The sequence below is a fragment of the Micromys minutus genome, assembly GCF_963924665.1.
Source record: "Micromys minutus genome assembly, chromosome: 5".
Taxonomy (NCBI): Eukaryota; Metazoa; Chordata; class Mammalia; order Rodentia; family Muridae; genus Micromys; species Micromys minutus.
The window spans coordinates 78,495,378-78,512,095 of NC_137974.1; the positions used below are offsets into that span (position 1 = coordinate 78,495,378).

Sequence of the window (16,718 nt, forward strand, 5' to 3'; positions counted from 1 at the left end):
ATCCTGGGTCCACTCAAATGCAGGAATTACATAGGAAGGCACTACCACATGTGGTTCAGATTGTTTGGGGTATGCATTTGCTTACAAAGTTCAGAATAATCCTGTTTACATCTGGCTTGGGTAGGAACTGTGAAGCCTGTATGATATCATCTTGGGAAGAGCTGACATCTTGTGTTTTCTAATCCATTTGTAGACTTAGCATCTTATAATTTTTCTAGGTTTAAACAGTTGTAGTGCTGTGTCTTTTGTATCTGTGTGTTCACTAGTATTAGGGAAGAGAGTTTGTTTGTATTGTATCATGGACTATTGAGGTATTTCCAACCCACCACCCACCCAGGATCCCTTACAGTTTTCATAGAGGACCATGACCAATACTCAGTCCCATCCTCAGGGCTTCTGACCTAACAGGACTTTGGAAAGGTCTCATTATGTAGCCCTGGCTAGTCTGAAGCTTAGCGAGTTGATCAGGCTGGCCTTGAACTCGGGACTCAGAGGCAGACCTATCAGTACTGGGATTAAAGCTGTGAACTGCCACAAGCAGCAGGTGTAACTTAAAACTTGCAGTGATTCCAGGAGCAGAGATCCTGAGCCCCCTTCATGCAAACACATGTACACACACACATACACACACACACACCACTTGGTACCATGTCATGCTGTCAGCTGGGATGGTGGTCTTAGTCTCTGCAGTTGATGACAAGACCTTTCCATTGGTTTCTGCTGTGTAGCCCAGTATCGAGCCTTTTCCCAGTCCCCAAGAGACAACCAGGTTGTGAATAGTCAGTTTAATGAGAAAACATTGATCTGTATAAAAAGGTGCTTTATGTCAATTAGATGTCCTCGTGTCTGAGGAGTCGTCATATTAAGTAGTCTTGAATGTCTGTGTTGCCTACAGCACCAACATCAAGGTGCACACTGGCTAGCATGACAGGGCAGGGCCTGCCCCATGGAAAGATTCATGCCCCTAGGAGGGGACACTCGTCAGGTTCTTCACATAGTAACAATGGCCAGAGAGGCGGCCAAAATTAAAAAAATAACTGCTGCAAAATGGGCGTCAGCTGGGGGCTTGGTGTGGGAGGCAGAGCCTCCACCTCTTAGCCCTTCGCTCAGCCGTGGCTTCAGTGGAGGCATTTAAGGAAACAGCTGGGAAGTCCTGTGTGAAGTCCTCTTTACACCACTGGTTGGCACAGGGGACCAGAGAGGGATGTATACTGTTGGCATTGTCCCAAAGCAAGGTGCAGGACTCCTCGGTTTGCAGTGCTTACAGAGCCTAGTCTGGGTGCTTTCTCTAGCACCAGGGGGCATGGAGCCTCGGGGTAGGCTAGGGTTGCGGGCCACCGCCCCAAGAGTTGAGTGGGCCACAAGCAATCCCCAGCGCCCGGCGCCCAACCCTCACATAAGGCAAGCAGGGCTGCCCGAAGCCTTTAGGTAGTTTCCCCAGAGTAACACTAGTTCCAGCTCACCACGCTCCAGTCTGGGGCAACCTGGGAGGTACTGACTGCTGTGGGGCCTCAGTCCTGCTGACAAGCCCCTCAGCCTGTCAGAACCATACCCCTACAGAGCTCTGAAGACTAGAGATGGCTAGAACTACTCCAGACACTCGCTACCAGGGTTGCTACTGATAGGAATGAAGCCTCAGGAGAAACTCTACCCAGAGGTTGAAAGTGACCTGCACCGGTGCCTGGCACTCAGCCTGTTTCTTCTCTCATACCCTGAATGCAGCTGCTGGCCACATCTGAATGTCTATTCACAGAACAGGCAAACAAGACCAGTCTCCTGGTGTAAGGACTGATAGCCCAAGGCCTAGCTGAGGGTAGCACTGGTCTGCCCCCGTGTGCTGTGGCCGTGGCCCTCATCTGGACCCCTTTGTTTCTTGCTGCCCTGTGGTGCTCCAGCCCTGGCAGAGAGCAGTGCTCCTCACTGAAACCCAGGAGGCCTGCTCTACCTGTTGCCTCAGGCCCAGGGAAGCAAAGCCAGAGAGAAATTGGAACGGGGTAGAGAACCATTTAGGGTCGGTGGATCGGTATGGAATGGTGGCTGAGTGGCCCACAGGTGCCTGTTATCAGCACCGGGTCCGGGGATGCCCCACATGGGCCTGGAGTGCTTCCCGGATACCCCGCTGCCAATCTCTTGCCAGCTGCACCGGTGTCAGGGAAGCCTGTGAACAAGGATACTGGGTCAGTCTCTCCCCCGAGCCGGGTCTACCTCAGCACAGACCTTGCCTGACTGGCACTCACCACATTCTTCACGCCCAGCTTGGCTCCGTAGAGCAGCAGGAGCTTCGTTGCTTTGTGGTGCCCGTAGCGCACAGCCTCATGGAGTGCTGTGTCCCCTTCCTGTAAGACAGACAGTCACTGCTGTGGGTCCAATGCAGGAACATTGCTGCCAACACACAGATGGCTCGTCACAAACATTCACCTTGTCCTGTGCGTTGATGTGGGCGCCACACTCAATAAGGTGCTCCAGGCAGTCCGAGTGGCCCATGCGCACTGCCACGTGGAGAGGGGTGCTCCAGATCTAGGGGCAAGTGGGGTGTCGGGCTGGATCTGGGCTGTGCCTTCTTGCAAGGTGAGTTTCTGCTCCCTGGGTGCTGGTCCTAACCGGTTACCGCCCCTCACCTGCCCCTCACCTTGTCTTGTGCATTGAGCTGAGCTCCCTGGTTAAGCAGCTGCTTGAGAATGTCCAGGTGTCCTCCCCGACAGGCCCAGAACACGGGCGTCCTGTCCAGCTGCAACACAAGGTATCGAGGAGCTTCGACCCACCGGGGTGCAGGGCAGCTAACTAGATGAGCCACCATGGTCCCTCTCAGGGCCACACCCTTGCAACTTACCAAATCCCGCGCCTCTATAGCGGCCCCTGCCGCCAGCAGCTTGTTCACCAGCTGTCTGTGGCCCTTCAGACAGGCCCAGTGCAAGGCTGTGCGGTGGAGCTGGGAGCATAGACAGAAAATTAGGCCTAGAGACAGAGCTATTCACCTAGAGGAGCCCACACTCTATTCCTAGAAAGAGGTCAAAGTTACTTAGTGTCTCCAGTGAGGACTAAAGTGTTCAAGATGGTAGATTCACAGCTCTCATGAGCTCATTCACCCACCCTCCCTACCTTGTCATGGGCATTGGGGTCCCCTCCGTCTGCCAGGTACTTGTCAATCAGAGCCTCCTGATTCTCAGAAGCTGCCTTCAGGAACATTTCCAGGCCCACAGGCTCCAGTGGGACCTGGGGCTGAGGCTGGAAAACAGGACAGAACTAGGTCCCCAAGCCCAGAGACACCTGTTAGCTGTCTCACCCGCCTAACCCAGCACACCCATTCCACATTCTAGGTGTGGGAGACTCAGAATGGAAGTGTTAGGGAAGTTGTTCCTGCGCCCTAGGGTACATACTTCAGAACGTCACCTTCTTGGAAATACGGACATTACACTTATATGAGGACAGACCCCTTGCCGTACTCTAGGGGTAAGATGCTCTCATGTCATGGATATAGGCACACAGAGCATGAGCGAAAGTCACAGATGGGTGATGTGTCTACAGGCCAGGGGCCGACAGTGCCAGCATCCCCAAGGAGCTAAGCAGGGAGTGGACACTAAAGGACAGCCCTGCTAACAACATGTCTAACTCCTGGACAAACAGAAACCACCTGTTTGTGTGGCTAAGTCCCCGGTGGTCAGCACTTTATTACAGCTAGCTTATGATGTTTGGTTCTGTTAATTTGACAGGATCTAGGATCATGTAGGAGACAAGCCCTTGGGCACATCATCGAGAGACCATCTAAGATGAGGCTAGCTGACAAGAACCACCCGAAGTGTGAGTCCATTTGGTGGGCTGGGTCCTAGGCTGGAGAAATGGGAGCTAACAAGCTCCAGTAAGTGAGCCCTGGGGCTCACGAGGGCCTCGGTAGTTAAGGGCAGTTGTTGCTCTTGCTGAAGATCCAGGTTCAATCCCCAGCACCTACATGGTGCTTTATAGATGTCTGTGCCGGGCACGATGCTCTGCTTCCTGCCTGCGGTTGCTGTGTGAGAGCTCCCGCTCTTGCCTGTCCCCCACAACAGTGAGTCAAAATGGGCCCTTAAGTTCCCAGGGACTGCCACAGCACTCTGGAATGCACTGGGATCCTCTGTCCTGTCATAGGAAGGCTCTGGGATGCGTTCCACACAGTTCTCTCCGCAATGGCTATGCAGCTGCGGCTCCTGCATCCATTTCTCCCAGACACCCCAGGACACCGGCTCTACCCTCTCACTCACCTCAACCCCAGACTCAGGTTCCCTGGGGGGGACTTTGTGTCTCTGTCGTTTTTTTCTTCGTCTTTGAACCAAGTTTTCCAAGTCTGTCAGGTTGTCCAGAGTCAGTCTGGAGCTGTTAAATCTTTCCAGCTAGGGCAGAAGAGATGCCCAAGTTGGACATCAGCCACAGGGTAGGGACTCAGGACAGGCTGCTGACTATACTACTGCTTTGAAGAAGCTCCCAGTCGCTTTGGCTTGCTGACAGTAGCCATAGGCTCTAGGCCCTCATTGCTCAGATACCCACAATGCCCCACTCCTGTCACCCCTATCCCAAGAACACTCACTTTCTTCCTCTTCTCTTCCTCCAACTTTAGTTTCTCCCGGGCCACGGCCTCTTGGGGTCCCAGCAACCGGCCACCAGGCCAGCCTCCAGGGTCAGGAACTCCACGTCCAAACTCCAACGCCTTCCTACCACCTCTTTCTCCACTTACCTGCAGGATACATAGGCCAGATTACAGATCAGGACAGCTGTACGGATGCTTTGAAATCAGGGGTGCGGCACTAAGATGGCCGAGAGCCTGGGAGTCAGTGGGACTCTTCCTGAACGCTTCCTGGTGGGCTACGCTGTCGGTACATATACACGTGTGCACACATGCATGCCACCTGCAATTTTCAACTGTGGCCATGGCCAAGGCCCCGGAGAAATGAGTGGCTGCTCCATCAGCAGGTCACAGAGTTGAGGGGTGTGGAGTCTATTTATACTGCTGGGTTCGTGCCCAGTGACACCTTAGCTTCCACCCCCAGATTCCTGCGAGGTTATGCCACACCGCCACCTGACCTGAGCTAAGAGGCTCCTGAGTCAAATTCCAAATTCCAGCTTTCAGCCCTTGGGTCTTAGAGAAATCATGTCTCTGCCTCTGTAAAATGGGCTCAGTGACCATCCCCTACAACCTCCCCATTTCTTAGCAGCCCCCCGCCCCAGGAGCTGGTGAACACAGAGGGTGCAGATGCTGGGAGGGAAAGCTAGGGAGAGGAACAGGCTGAGGCTTCTGGCCAAATGGCCCAGCCTTCACTTCTAAGCCGCTTTAACAACCTCGCTGACCTGCTTTGGCATTTACCTCCCAGAAGGGACCAGCTGGGGCCACCGCACCCGTGAGGCACGTGTGCGTCACCAATGTCACACGGCTGCACTGCCATGGCTGTTTCTCTCACTGCAGGGGGAACCCAAGAACACCCCTAACATGGCCAGACCCTCTGGAACGTTCCATCCAGACTGCCCTGTGTTTGACCTGAAGGAACTACATTTACAGCTCTACCCATGGCTTCCAGAGTAACTCACCATTTCTTTTCCACCATCCAAAGGCAAACCTGCAAGCTTAAGGGGAGAGTGCTAACCTAGCATGTGTGAATGTGAAGGGAAGGCTCAAGATGAGCCCCTAAAACCAGATTCCCCAAAACTAAACAGATTAACTCATTTTCCCATTATTATCCATTACCCAGCTTCTTTGCCTTTTGTCCTTGCTCTCTTAACACCCTCCCTCCCCCGCCTGACCCTCAGATCTCAGAAAGTACCTGTCTGCCCTCAACCAGACTTCATTACTCTGGCCATATAGTCTGGGTCCCTGCACCTTATGCTGATTTCTCAGCCGTCAGCCACCCTCTGCTCTCATCCTTACCAACTGCTGAATGCTGATGAAGTCCATGGTCCCCCCCTTGCTCTCCTTGCTCTCCCTGTGAAGCGAGCTCAGCTCTTTTTATGGGAGAGCACTCTCTTGGGGGTGGGGAAGGACAAAGCTTGTGTCCAGGCCAAATGACTCTGGGGCCCTGTCACACTAACCAAAATACAGGTCTGGGAATGTGGCCCGCTGGGGGCGGGAAAAGGAGCTGTTTGGAGCCGAGTCGGTGTCTCCTCAGACACCCACTGCCCTGCACCTGCCACACCCCACATCTACCAGAGAGCCATTTTACCACCACACGGGCAGGGATGCCTGGGAAACATCTTTTCAGTTGAGAGCCTACTGGAGAGGCACCAGGCTCATAGTATGAATCTGGCTGTCTGAGATGCTGCAAAGACCCAGTGCTGTCACCCCAGCACAAAGCAGGCAGCCTTCACAGGACCTCAGGAGGGACAACATAAGAGGCTGACCTAATGCCTTGGGAATTCTCATGAACTACATGAGGAAATGAGGCTTCATACAATTTCCCAACTGGCTGGTCTCAAGGCTGCCCTTCCCTCCCTGATTTGTCCCTCAGCAGGCTGACAGCCAGCACAGTGTTCTGCCCAGCCTGTCATCAGCCCTCATAGGGCTGAAGGAGCCTTCCAGTTCCACATCACTCTCTGGACATGGAACATGCCCTTCAACAGGGCAGGGGACCGAGGCCTGCTCCAGGTCTTGCTCGGTCTGTGTCAGTACCCATGAAAGCCAGCCACGAAGCAAACTGTAGCCAACAAAAATCAAATACCTAATTCTTAAGCCAGGAATGCTTTTCACTTTGCTGTGCCCCCCCCCCCCCCACCAAACTCCAGCTTGACCTTTGAGAGGAAATCAGATACCCAGTAAACAAAATTCTCACATAGGCAACAGCAACAGAGATGACCATATAAGCTCGAGGGGAGGTGTGGCTGAAAGGACCAGAGACCTTGGCGGGTCAGCAGAGTGCTTTTTAAAGCTGATTGGGTGTTGCTTTCTTTGCAAAAAAAAAAAAAAAAAAAAATGCCCTTGGTGATGAGGGAAACAGTTATTCTTAAAAAAGAAGGCAGAGAAGAAAGTCCGAGTAGCTGTGTTCTCTGCTGTCCCACATTTGACTGTTATTCCAGTGGGTAGAGGTGGTGCACACCTTTAATCCGGGCACTCTGGAGGCAGAGACAGGAGCATTGCTGGGAATTTGAGGCCAGCCTGGTCTATATAGCCAGTTAAAATCAGGACTACTACACAGAGAGCTTGTCACAAACAAGCAAACATTTTACACTCAGGCTGAAGAAAGAGGGTCTGGGGTTCAAAGTTCTTCTGAGCCAGCCAGGCGTGGTGGTGCAGGTTTTTAAACCCAGCACTGCAGAGGCAGAGGGTCTAAGTTTGAGGCCAGCCTGGTCTACAGCCAGAACAATACACAGAGAAACCCTGTCTCAAAAAACAAAGTTCATCTAGGCCACTACGTATCCAGCAGAAAAAAAAATTTTTTAGTAAGATGATAGTTTCTTCCATACAAAGCTGTTATCTCTAAATTAAAAAAAAAAAAACAAAACTAATTCTTAATTTTTAAAATAAATCTAAAGACCTGTGTGATTGCTCTTGCCTCAGTGGCTCAGGGGAAACATGTCTTCCCAACCTTACCTAGGCAAGCTGCGGCCTCAGGAACACAGCTGGCATTCCAGCCTGCCAGGCAGGTAACTCTCCTCTGCTGCCTGACTTCCTCGGCCCCCAGAGCAACCATGAGACGGGTGCTGGGGGTTTAAAAGAACCCTGCACCAAGCTTATTCAGCCAGAAAACAGCTTTTGTCACACGCTGTGTTTTCTTCTAATACTTCCAAGTTTTGTGGGGTTTTTTTTTTTTTTAAATCTTTAGAACGCCGTATTTTGAAACTCATCTTTGTCTGTGGGGTAACATCAAGATATGAGCTTTATTTTCTTCCAAATGGCTGTGTGTCTCTACACGGACTAACTTACATGATCACCTGTCCAGGTTCACAAGCCTTCACCCTCCCAAGCCTCCCTGCAGGCTGCCACACTGGCCAGGTGGGGCTCTGCTGGGCGTTCTGGCCCTGGTCCTGGACACATGCTGTGCAAGGCAGGGGCATGGAGGGATAGCGTACCCTTCAAGGGCAGCCAGAGACAGGAGGCGGAGCCTCAGCTGGCCAGCAGGTCCCGCAGGCCACTGTTGCAGGGCAGCAGGTCACATGCTAGGCGCGCTTTGTGATCCCGGACAGCCTTCAGGGCTGGGCTGTGTTGTAACAGGAGGGAGCAAATGTCCTCATGACCCTTCTCAGCAGCCTGTGGGGGAAGCAAGGGAGAGAGGCCTTAATTAAAAGGCAAACCCGAGCTAGGACTTGAACTTATTTCCCTTTCTAGAACCTGCTTGCTCTGAAGATGTTTCCTGGAAGCGGGGCAGCCTCTCAGCATCAGCTGTGGTTCTGTTTGTCTCTTCTGGAACTCTATGTGGACCAGACTGGCCTTCAAATTTGGCAATCCCCCTGCCTCCACTTTCTAAGTGTTGGTATTACAGGTGTGAACAGCCATGTTTGGGTTTTTGTGCATGTCAGACAAGCAACCGGCCACTGAGCTACACTGGTCTCCCACCTTTTACCTTTTGAGACAGGGTCTCACTATGTTGCTCATGTCTATGTCTTTTTGTTTTGAGACAGGGATTCACTGTGTAGCTCTGGCTGTCCTAGAACTCACTCTGTAGACCAGTCTGGCCTCAAACTCAGATCTTCATGCTGGGATTATAGGATCACGAGCACCACCGCTGCATCCTGACAAGTATTTCTTTAAAAAAAAAAAAACAAAACAAAAAAAAAACCCCAAGCTTCTATGCCTAGCACAGATCTAACAAAACCCAACAGGCAGCTGGTTCCCTGGGCACAATTTCAGTAAGTGCCTACACAAGGAAGTGCCAGCTGCTGCCTCTGGTGAGAGAGGGACCTCAAACAATCTCAGGATGAACAGGTGCCTTAGTTCCATTTCTACTGCTGGGATGAAACGCTGTGACCAAATGCTCGGGTAGCACAGGTTTTGTGTGCAGTGCTGGTGTTGCTCCTTGTGAAGGGGGAAGTCTGAGCAGGGACGAGGCAGAACCTGTGGCACCAAAATTAACCTGTGAGTCCCACCTGCCCCATGTTTGAGAACACCCTGATCTGCATTAATGAATTCCAGGTTAGCCAGTGCAGCGAAGCAAAACTCTTCTGGGAGGGAGGAAGGGGGAGGGAGGAAGGGGACAGAGGTGGAAGGAGAGAGAACTTGTTTCAAAAAAGAGGAACAGGGGGAGTGTGGGGGAGGCAGCCATTCAGAGGATAGTTTGTGTCACACACTGATGGTGGGTACACAGGGATAAAAAGATTAACAAGAGTCTGAATACAGGAGTTAAGGTTGGGAGCTCAACAGGAAGCCAGCAGGAGCTGAACCGGATGGACTTGGAAAAAGCGAGCCTCTGGGGATAGAGTTTGATGGGAACCGTCCTCCTCACCCCAAGATAGGGTTTGTCTGTGTAGACCAGGCTGGCCTCAAACTTAGAGTTGGGATAAGGAGGGATTCTATACGCATGTGCATGAATCAAGTCTCCAAGATGCGTGTGTGGGCTGGGCATAGAGTTCAGTTAGAAAGCACAAACCTAGCAATCCCCAGAGCTCAGACAGACAGACGGATGGATGAATGAACAGACGGAGAGAAAGAGTGAGGGAGCAATGGGTAAAGTGGATGCCTGGAGAAAGAGTGTAGAATACTGAGCCCCCCAAAATGATAACCCTGTCTATGACCTGGGACCCTCAAGAGTGGGCAGAGAGAAGCAGAGTAGCACAGGTTTCAGAAAGCTGACCCTGGAGGAGCCTCACAGCCCGTCACTGAGGGAGGGACTAGTTCCTGTACGGAGGACAATGGCACAAGAGGCATCCTAAAGTGATGGCCGGTGAGCAATGAAGATTCCAGCTGGTTCTTCCCTCTCTCCAGTTTCCACTGTCAGAGTTCACCTTGGATGTCAACTTGGTGGGGTTTACAGTCACCTACAAGACACACCTACAGGTGTGAAGGCATTTCTAGAGACCTTTAACCCCATGAACTGGGCTGGAGAGATGGCTCAGTGGTTAGAGCACTGACTGCTCTTCCAGAGGTCCTGAGTTCAATTCCCAGCAACCACATGGTGTCTTACAACCATCTGTCATGGGATCTGATGCCCTCTTCTGGTGTGTCTGAAGACAGCTACAGTGTGCTCATATCATAAATAAATAAATCTTAAAAAAAAAAAAAAACAAAACCCCATGAGCTGAGGTCCTAGGCTGCCTGGTGCCCTGACTTTAATCTCAGCAGTTGGAAGGCAAGAGGCAGGCAGATCTGTGTGTTCAAGGCCAGCCTGGGGTCTATGGAGTTCTAGGCCAACCAGGGTAACACAGACTCTGTCTCAAAAAAAAAATTTTTTTTTTTCTTTTTGGTCACAGCAAAGGGACAAGAAAAGCACAAGATGAAGGAAAAGGCGGCTTGAAGGAGACAGCACATACCTTATGTAGACTGGTCATGCCATCATCGTCGACCAGACGGGGGTTGGACCCATGGGAAAGCAGCAGCCGTGCGATTTCCGTGTGCCCGCAGTAGCTGGCCCGGTGCAAAGCCGTGGCGCCCCCGTGGGTCTGGGCATCACACTTTGCTCCGCTTTCTAGCAGAAACTGGCAAACGGCATAGTGCCCGTTGCGGCTGGCGTAGTGCTGCAGGGGTCAGAGACTGAAGTCAGATGGCAAAGTCCTGGCAGGTGACAGGGTGCTGGGATGCTAAGCCAGAGGGCTGTGTTGGGGACACTGTGCCCTTCCACTGACTAAAATACCCAGCTGCTCAGGATGTGGCCGAAGTTAAAAGGGAAGGGCTGTGAAAGATGCAGCGGAGGCTGGGGGTGCTTATAGGTCTTGGAGGCAGAGCCTGTGTCTGGAACCCCAGCACGTGGGTGAAGCAAGGGGATCAAGGTCACCCTTTATACACAGCGAGTTCCAGGCTAATCCGGGTTCTCTAAGAGCCTATTTCAAGAGACAACACAGCAAACTTTAAAGCGAGATGAGATGGCACGTGTATTACAGATCCTCAGTACTCGGGAGGGAGAGGCAGGAGTGGCTTCAAGGACAGTCCGGGCCACACGGTGAACCCTTAAAAAACCCCAAAACAAACAACTACAAAAAACAGTGAACCAGGTGAAAGGGCTCATTAGGTGAAAGTGCTTACCACCAAGTCTGAGGGCCTGAGTTCTACCTACAGCCAGACTTCACAGGAACACACGCACACGGGAGAGACAGACATGAGGGCTTTCCTGGCAATAAAGGGAAGAGAGCAGCAGCCCCAAGGTAAGCTCACCAGCGCAGTGTAGCCAGCAGAGTCTGGCTGGCTAGGGTCCGTGGCCTTCTGGATGAAATACTTCACTCGGCCCAGGTCTCCATTCAGGGCGGCCGACCAGATTCCTGCAGAAAGGCAATGGGAAGCGCTGAGCAGGGCAGCATAGTGAGTTTTTTTTCCTTTTTATTTATTTTTATGTTTAAAGCATTTCCTCTACCCCTTGTCCGAAGTTTCAACATCTGTAAGTTAAAAGCTTGAGATGCTTTATCTGTGTTACCCCCGGGAATCAGGCAAGAATCCCATGCTAGGACTTGTAATCTGGATTCATCATTAAAGGGCTAGCTGCTGCTGGTGGTGGAGCTGGTGGCGGTAGGGGGTGGCACATGCCTTGACTCCCAGCACTAGGGAGGCAGAGGCAAGTGGATCTCTGAGTTCAAGGTCAGCCTAGTCTACACAGTGAATTCTAGGACAGCCAGGGCTACACAGAGAAACCCTGTCTCAAAACAAGGATCCAGTCTCAACAGGTAAAGTACCTACTAGCAAACCAGACTACCTGAGTTCAATCCATTCCACCTACACAGTGGATGGGCAAAACTATGTTTAGCAAGTGCCCTCTGACATCAGAACTTATACCCTGACACCCCACATGTCCTAATTAAAAACTGGATAAAATTATTCAAGTAAAATGAGCACCAATAGGTTGATCAATACCACAAACCCAGGTGGTGAGAGCATCTTATTAACTTGTAGCTTAAGAGTTTACTCACAATGCAGCATAAATTGATTGGTAAAAGATAGGGAAACATGGAAGAGACCACGTACCAACTACTTCTAAAAGGAATCACAGAGAGGTATGCCAGATGGGACCAGTGCCTTGAATGGCTCCAGGAACTTGACCTTACTGGGATAGGAAGGCAACCCAGACAAACAGAAAAGCTGGGGAACTGGGACTGCTGGCCTCTGAAGGAGAACGGCAGCACCCCAGCTCAGCATGGTTATTACATACAGCTGACAAGGAGGCGGGGTTAGTACATACAGCTGACAAGGAGGCGGGGTTAGTACATACAGCTGACAAGGAGGCGGGGTTAGTACATACAGCTGACAAGGAGGCGGGGTTAGTACATACAGCTGACAAGGAGGCGGGGTTAGTACATACAGCTGACAAGGAGGCGGGGTTATTAGATGCAACTGAACAAGGGAGGTGGTTTAGCTAATCTCTGTAGGAACAGCCTCTGCAGGGGAGCTATCTTCAGGTCAAAAGCATTCAGGGGGAGAAAAGGTGGACATTTCTATACACATTGTTAACATCTGCACATGGACCAGAGGAAGGATTTACTCTCCCTCTGAGCCTCGACCCTTGGGTTGTCTGTGTGTGTGTATGAGTGTGTGTGCACGATCCTTAACATGTTCTGCTCATGTCAACAACATACATTCACTTGGGGTTTTCTCTGCTCCCACAAATGGGAAAGAGACTGGTTAAAGAGATAAGAATTATGCAGAAATAAAGATAATCATAATGTGGGCACAGTAACACATGTCTGGTATGTCAGCACTTGGGAGGCTGAGGCCGGTAGATCTCTGTGTGCTCAGGGACAGCTTGGTCTACAGAGCAAGTTCCAGGACAGACCCTGTCCTGTCTCAAAAACAATAACAATGACCAGAGCTAGAGAGATGGTTCAGGAACTGCTGCTCTTCTAGACATGGGTTTGATTCCTAGCACCCATAAGGTAACTCCAGCTTCCGGGGACCCAATCTTCTCTTCTGACAAGACACATATATACAGGCAAAACAATCACACATGTTAAATATATGTGTATGTAATTTTATATATAAATATATATAGTATATTTTACACATACACATACACACACACAGACACATAATCAAAGAGATGGCTCAGCAGTTCAGAGTAGTTGCCAGGGCCAGGCAGTGACGGTTCGCACCTTTAATCCCAGCACCAGAGAAGCGGAGGCAGATGGCTCTCTGTGAGTTTGAGGTTAGCCTGGTCTACAAAATGAGTTCCAGGATGGCCAGAGCTATATAGTGAGACCCTGTGGCTGGGGAGTGGGGAGTGGTGGACCAACAAAACATAGACACACATATACACACAACGAAGGTCACCAAAACAGATGAATTAAAAACAAAAAAACAAAACATGCTTTACAGAAAAAAATTTACAAATAGGTGAGTATCTTTATCATGTGTGGAAAAATAAATAAAAAAAAATAAGCAGACAAAATTGCAGCAGATGAGAACAAACTATTTCTGAGACAAAGTGTCTCACTACAGAGCTCTACCTTGTCTGGCCTTGAACTTGTGGCCTTCGGGCTCAGCCTTTGAGTCAGTCCAAACTGCTACAATGAGAGCAAAGCACTAATGTAACAGAGTAACGGGAGTGGAAAGGCCCCGGTTTGAATATTTTGAATATGACAAGGTTTCTTTCTCAACAAAGGGGGGGGGGTATAAAAGGGATAATACCTCAAATGTAAACAGAGTATCTAATTTAAAAAAAAAAAAAAAAAAAAAAAAAGGCTGACTTTTTGAGCCAGATCCTCTTCTGTTGTGGGGAGCTGGCCTGCCCACATCAGGATAGCTGTGACACACAAAAATGTCTCTAGACCTAAACTGGGCATAACTGTTCCCAGGCTGAGGACTCTCTAAGGCTGGAGGAAAAGCTTCAATCAGCCTGAAGCTGGCAAACAAAACAGATGATGCCATCAAACAAAGGTCTTGCATACTTCAGAACCATAAAGGTGAGAACCAGGAGGGACAGAAACAGACCTTTGTAGACCGTAACAGTAAGCTTGGCTTGGGGGACAAAAAGCACTAGGAGGGGCTGGAGAGACGGCTTAGCAGTCAAGAGCTCTGGCTGCTCTGCAGAGAATCTGTGTTGGTCCTCAGCTCCCCTGCTCAAGACCATCTGGAACTGCAATTCCAGGGAATCTGACGCCCTTTTCTGGCCTCCACGAGCTCCAGGCACGTGTGGCATACAGACACTCATACTGGGGTGGGGAGTGGGGCCGGCCATGCACACAAATAATCTTTAAGTTTAGAAATAGCGTAAATGTAATCATCTAATCTACTATTTCCCAAAGGCAGAGCCGAGAAAGCACTGCAGGAGGGCATAAGAGGAAGGGGGAAGTCCTTTTATGTCCCCAGCAAAAAAGATGGCAGTAGCAGAGGAACAGCGCCGGCTAAGAAACCATTCCTATGGTAACCATCAAGTGTGACTGCACAGACTTCTGTATCATCAACCCTACATTGATGACAAACAACCTTGAACTGCACAAAATACCTGAGCCTGGGGATTACATACATAGTCGGTAACTTGCACAGAGAACAGAAAAGAGTACTGCCAACAGCAAAATCTCTGTATAATCTTGGACAAAACAGTTACACCCCACGCTCTACAGGTAAAGATGCAGCCATCTCTTTGGAAATCACTGTCACAGCTAACACATGTACACTCACACCCGAGATCAGCAAGGGCCACCTCCCAGGTGGATACAAAGCACCAACTGCAGATTCTTTCCCTAGCTCCTGTCACCTGAGCAGGCTGTCTCCTAGCTGGGTTGGTCTCCAGCCCCAGTTCAGAAACCAATGCCTCAATTTACCCGTCCGCACTCGAGACGGGGTGGCCGAGGGGCTTCCTGCCATGCTTTGAAGCCAGCCTTCCTGCACCAGGCCCGGAAGCTCCAAACTCGGTTCGAGGCCTCCTTCAGTCCACGTTCTCGGAGATGGGGCTGGGGATTGCCCGCCGCCGGCCACGCGGCCGCCTCACCCATCTCACCCCTCTCGAAGTCCATCTCCTCCAGCGTCTGCTGTACCCCGGGCACCGCAGCAGGGTGCGAGCAGCAGGAGCCATCGGCGCACGGTGGCGGCGCCGCCATCCAGGCTGCCGGGATTGCAGCTAAGCGCTCCTACGAAATGCCCACCCCTCCGTCCCAGGCTGACCACTCGACGTCCGTAGTTGACCTTCGAATCCCGCCTCCTCATCCAGACCAACCAATCCTGAATTTAGATCTTAGCTTAGCAACCAATGAGAGTGGCGAGGTGTGGCTGGCTAGACTGAGCTTTGCTGCTTTGCTACCACGGGAGGGCGCCCGAGGCTAACCAAGCACAAGGAGGAGCAAGACCCGAGGATCCGCTGAGCACCCCGGGAGGAGGCGGGACCGTTCGTTCAGCCGCGCCTTGTAGGGTGTGGGGACCAGGCAACTTGGCCTTTCTAGTAGTGTTTATGTCACATTCTCCAGAACCGAGGCCTCGCGGGCTCCTCAGGACACAAGGACTCTGGACGCGGCCCATAGTCCCTCGTCTCATCTTCCTAGCATCATCTGAGCCATAGGACATCCATGGACAGAGCAGTGACGGCCAGAAGGCTAACACCCTGACCCTCGTTCTTTAGCAATCCAGCGGGTAGCAGGTGGTTTGAGGGCAAGGACCGGGCAGGCCACCTTTGTGCTTAACCCTCCACTCCCTCAGTGGGCGCTGATTGCCAACACCCACTGGGCTAACAACCAAGCTAAGGGGAACACACTCAAGCACTTTCCAGCCTTCTGACCCACACTCAGGGGAAAACCCAGACAGCAGCCTGCTCAAGGGGTATCCAAGTGTATGGGGGTGGGGTGGGAGCAGCCTAAGGGTAAGGGGGAGGTCCTCACTGGCATGGTTTGTTTCTATGTGCCGGTTAGATTTATCTAAACCGGGTGTGTCCACATTGCAGCCAAAAACAGCATTGAATTTAGCACAATACAAAATCTTAAAACGTCTTTTTTTTTTTTCTTTCCCCCTATTTTCCTTTTTGAAATTCGATTGCCAGGCAACTCTCACCAAGGGCACTCAAAACTGAATCCAGGCTGGGCCTGTTGTCTTTCCCAGGAACATCTGGGCCTACACCACTCCCTCACTAAGACAAGTGCTTGAAACTGACTGGGTGGCAATAGAGGACTATCCCTACATAGATAGGACATTTGAGACAACCTTCTTAGAGTAAAAAGCTACAAATAGTCCCCCCTCCCACTGAGGTTGTTCTAACTTCCATCATGAAACCTTGAGAAGCCTCTCCTTCAGCTCCTCACTCTTGTTTACCCTCCCTAAAGTTCTGGGAAGGCAACCCCCTTCTCCTCCTCTTCCCCGAATGCTCTGCCCTGCTTCCCTGTGGCACCAGGCCAAGTCCAGCTCCCAAAGGGATATAGCCCTGGTCTGGTTCCCAGTCCCATAGGCACCAGTGTGGGAAAACACTTGAGTCTCAGCTGGCCCTCCAGAGATGGGGCGCAGACAGGCATTAAGACCATAATGGGCCCAGGTCAAAGGATGATTCCCTCTAAGGTCAATAAGTGGGTTTGAATCAAAATATCTGTGTGGCCGAGTTTAAGTTTTCATTTCTCCATTTTATTTGTCAATATAAAAATACTCAAATATTTACAACAAATAAATATGTGGGGACACAATAAGTTACACTGTTAGCCCTTTTCCCAGAGCT

General features: G+C 51.0%; 2 protein-coding genes across 5 annotated transcripts; both read right to left on the reverse strand.

The window, feature by feature from the left end:
- Nucleotides 1–770: 770 nt before the first annotated feature.
- Nucleotides 771–5,965, reverse strand: ANKRD23 (ankyrin repeat domain 23). Of its 2 annotated transcripts, XM_080917331.1 has the most exons (10): nt 5,891–5,954; nt 5,554–5,589; nt 4,559–4,705; nt 4,236–4,364; nt 3,100–3,225; nt 2,831–2,929; nt 2,630–2,728; nt 2,419–2,517; nt 2,238–2,336; nt 771–2,158 (listed from the first exon to the last, which is right to left on the reverse strand). In XM_080917331.1, the coding sequence occupies exons 1-10, from the start codon at nt 5,915–5,917 to the stop codon at nt 2,063–2,065; spliced, it is 957 nt and encodes a 318-aa protein (XP_080773457.1). In that variant the 5' UTR covers nt 5,918–5,954; the 3' UTR covers nt 771–2,062. The 2 variants fall into 2 exon arrangements, with proteins under 2 accessions (XP_080773457.1, XP_080773458.1); XM_080917332.1 differs by lacking the exon at nt 5,554–5,589 and having other exon boundaries at nt 5,891–5,965.
- A 1,859-nt stretch (nt 5,966–7,824) lies between these two features.
- ANKRD39 (ankyrin repeat domain 39) lies at nt 7,825–15,148 on the reverse strand (the record flags this gene model as incomplete). Of its 3 annotated transcripts, XM_080916889.1 has the most annotated exons (5): nt 7,825–8,203; nt 10,420–10,623; nt 11,258–11,361; nt 13,534–13,590; nt 15,027–15,126. In XM_080916889.1, 5 exons carry the CDS (start codon nt 15,124–15,126, stop codon nt 8,060–8,062), a joined length of 609 nt encoding a protein of 202 aa, XP_080773015.1. In that variant the 3' UTR covers nt 7,825–8,059. The 3 variants fall into 3 exon arrangements, with proteins under 3 accessions (XP_080773015.1, XP_080773016.1, XP_080773017.1); XM_080916890.1 differs by lacking the exon at nt 13,534–13,590 and having other exon boundaries at nt 15,027–15,148; XM_080916891.1 differs by lacking the exons at nt 13,534–13,590; nt 15,027–15,126 and adding an exon at nt 14,851–14,956.
- Between the last annotated feature and the right edge of the window lie 1,570 nt (nt 15,149–16,718).

Excerpts from the sequence above, each read along its gene's own strand:
- ANKRD23 (XM_080917331.1), bottom strand. The coding sequence starts at position 5,917 with ATGGACTTCATCAGCATTCAGCAGTTG. Across the intron at positions 2,729-2,830 it reads CTATAGAGGCGCGGGATTTG|CTGGACAGGACGCCCGTGTT; the intron begins GTAAGTTGCAAG and ends CTTGTGTTGCAG. Across the intron at positions 2,159-2,237 it reads AGCTGGGCGTGAAGAATGTG|GCTTCCCTGACACCGGTGCA; the intron begins GTGAGTGCCAGT and ends CCTTGTTCACAG.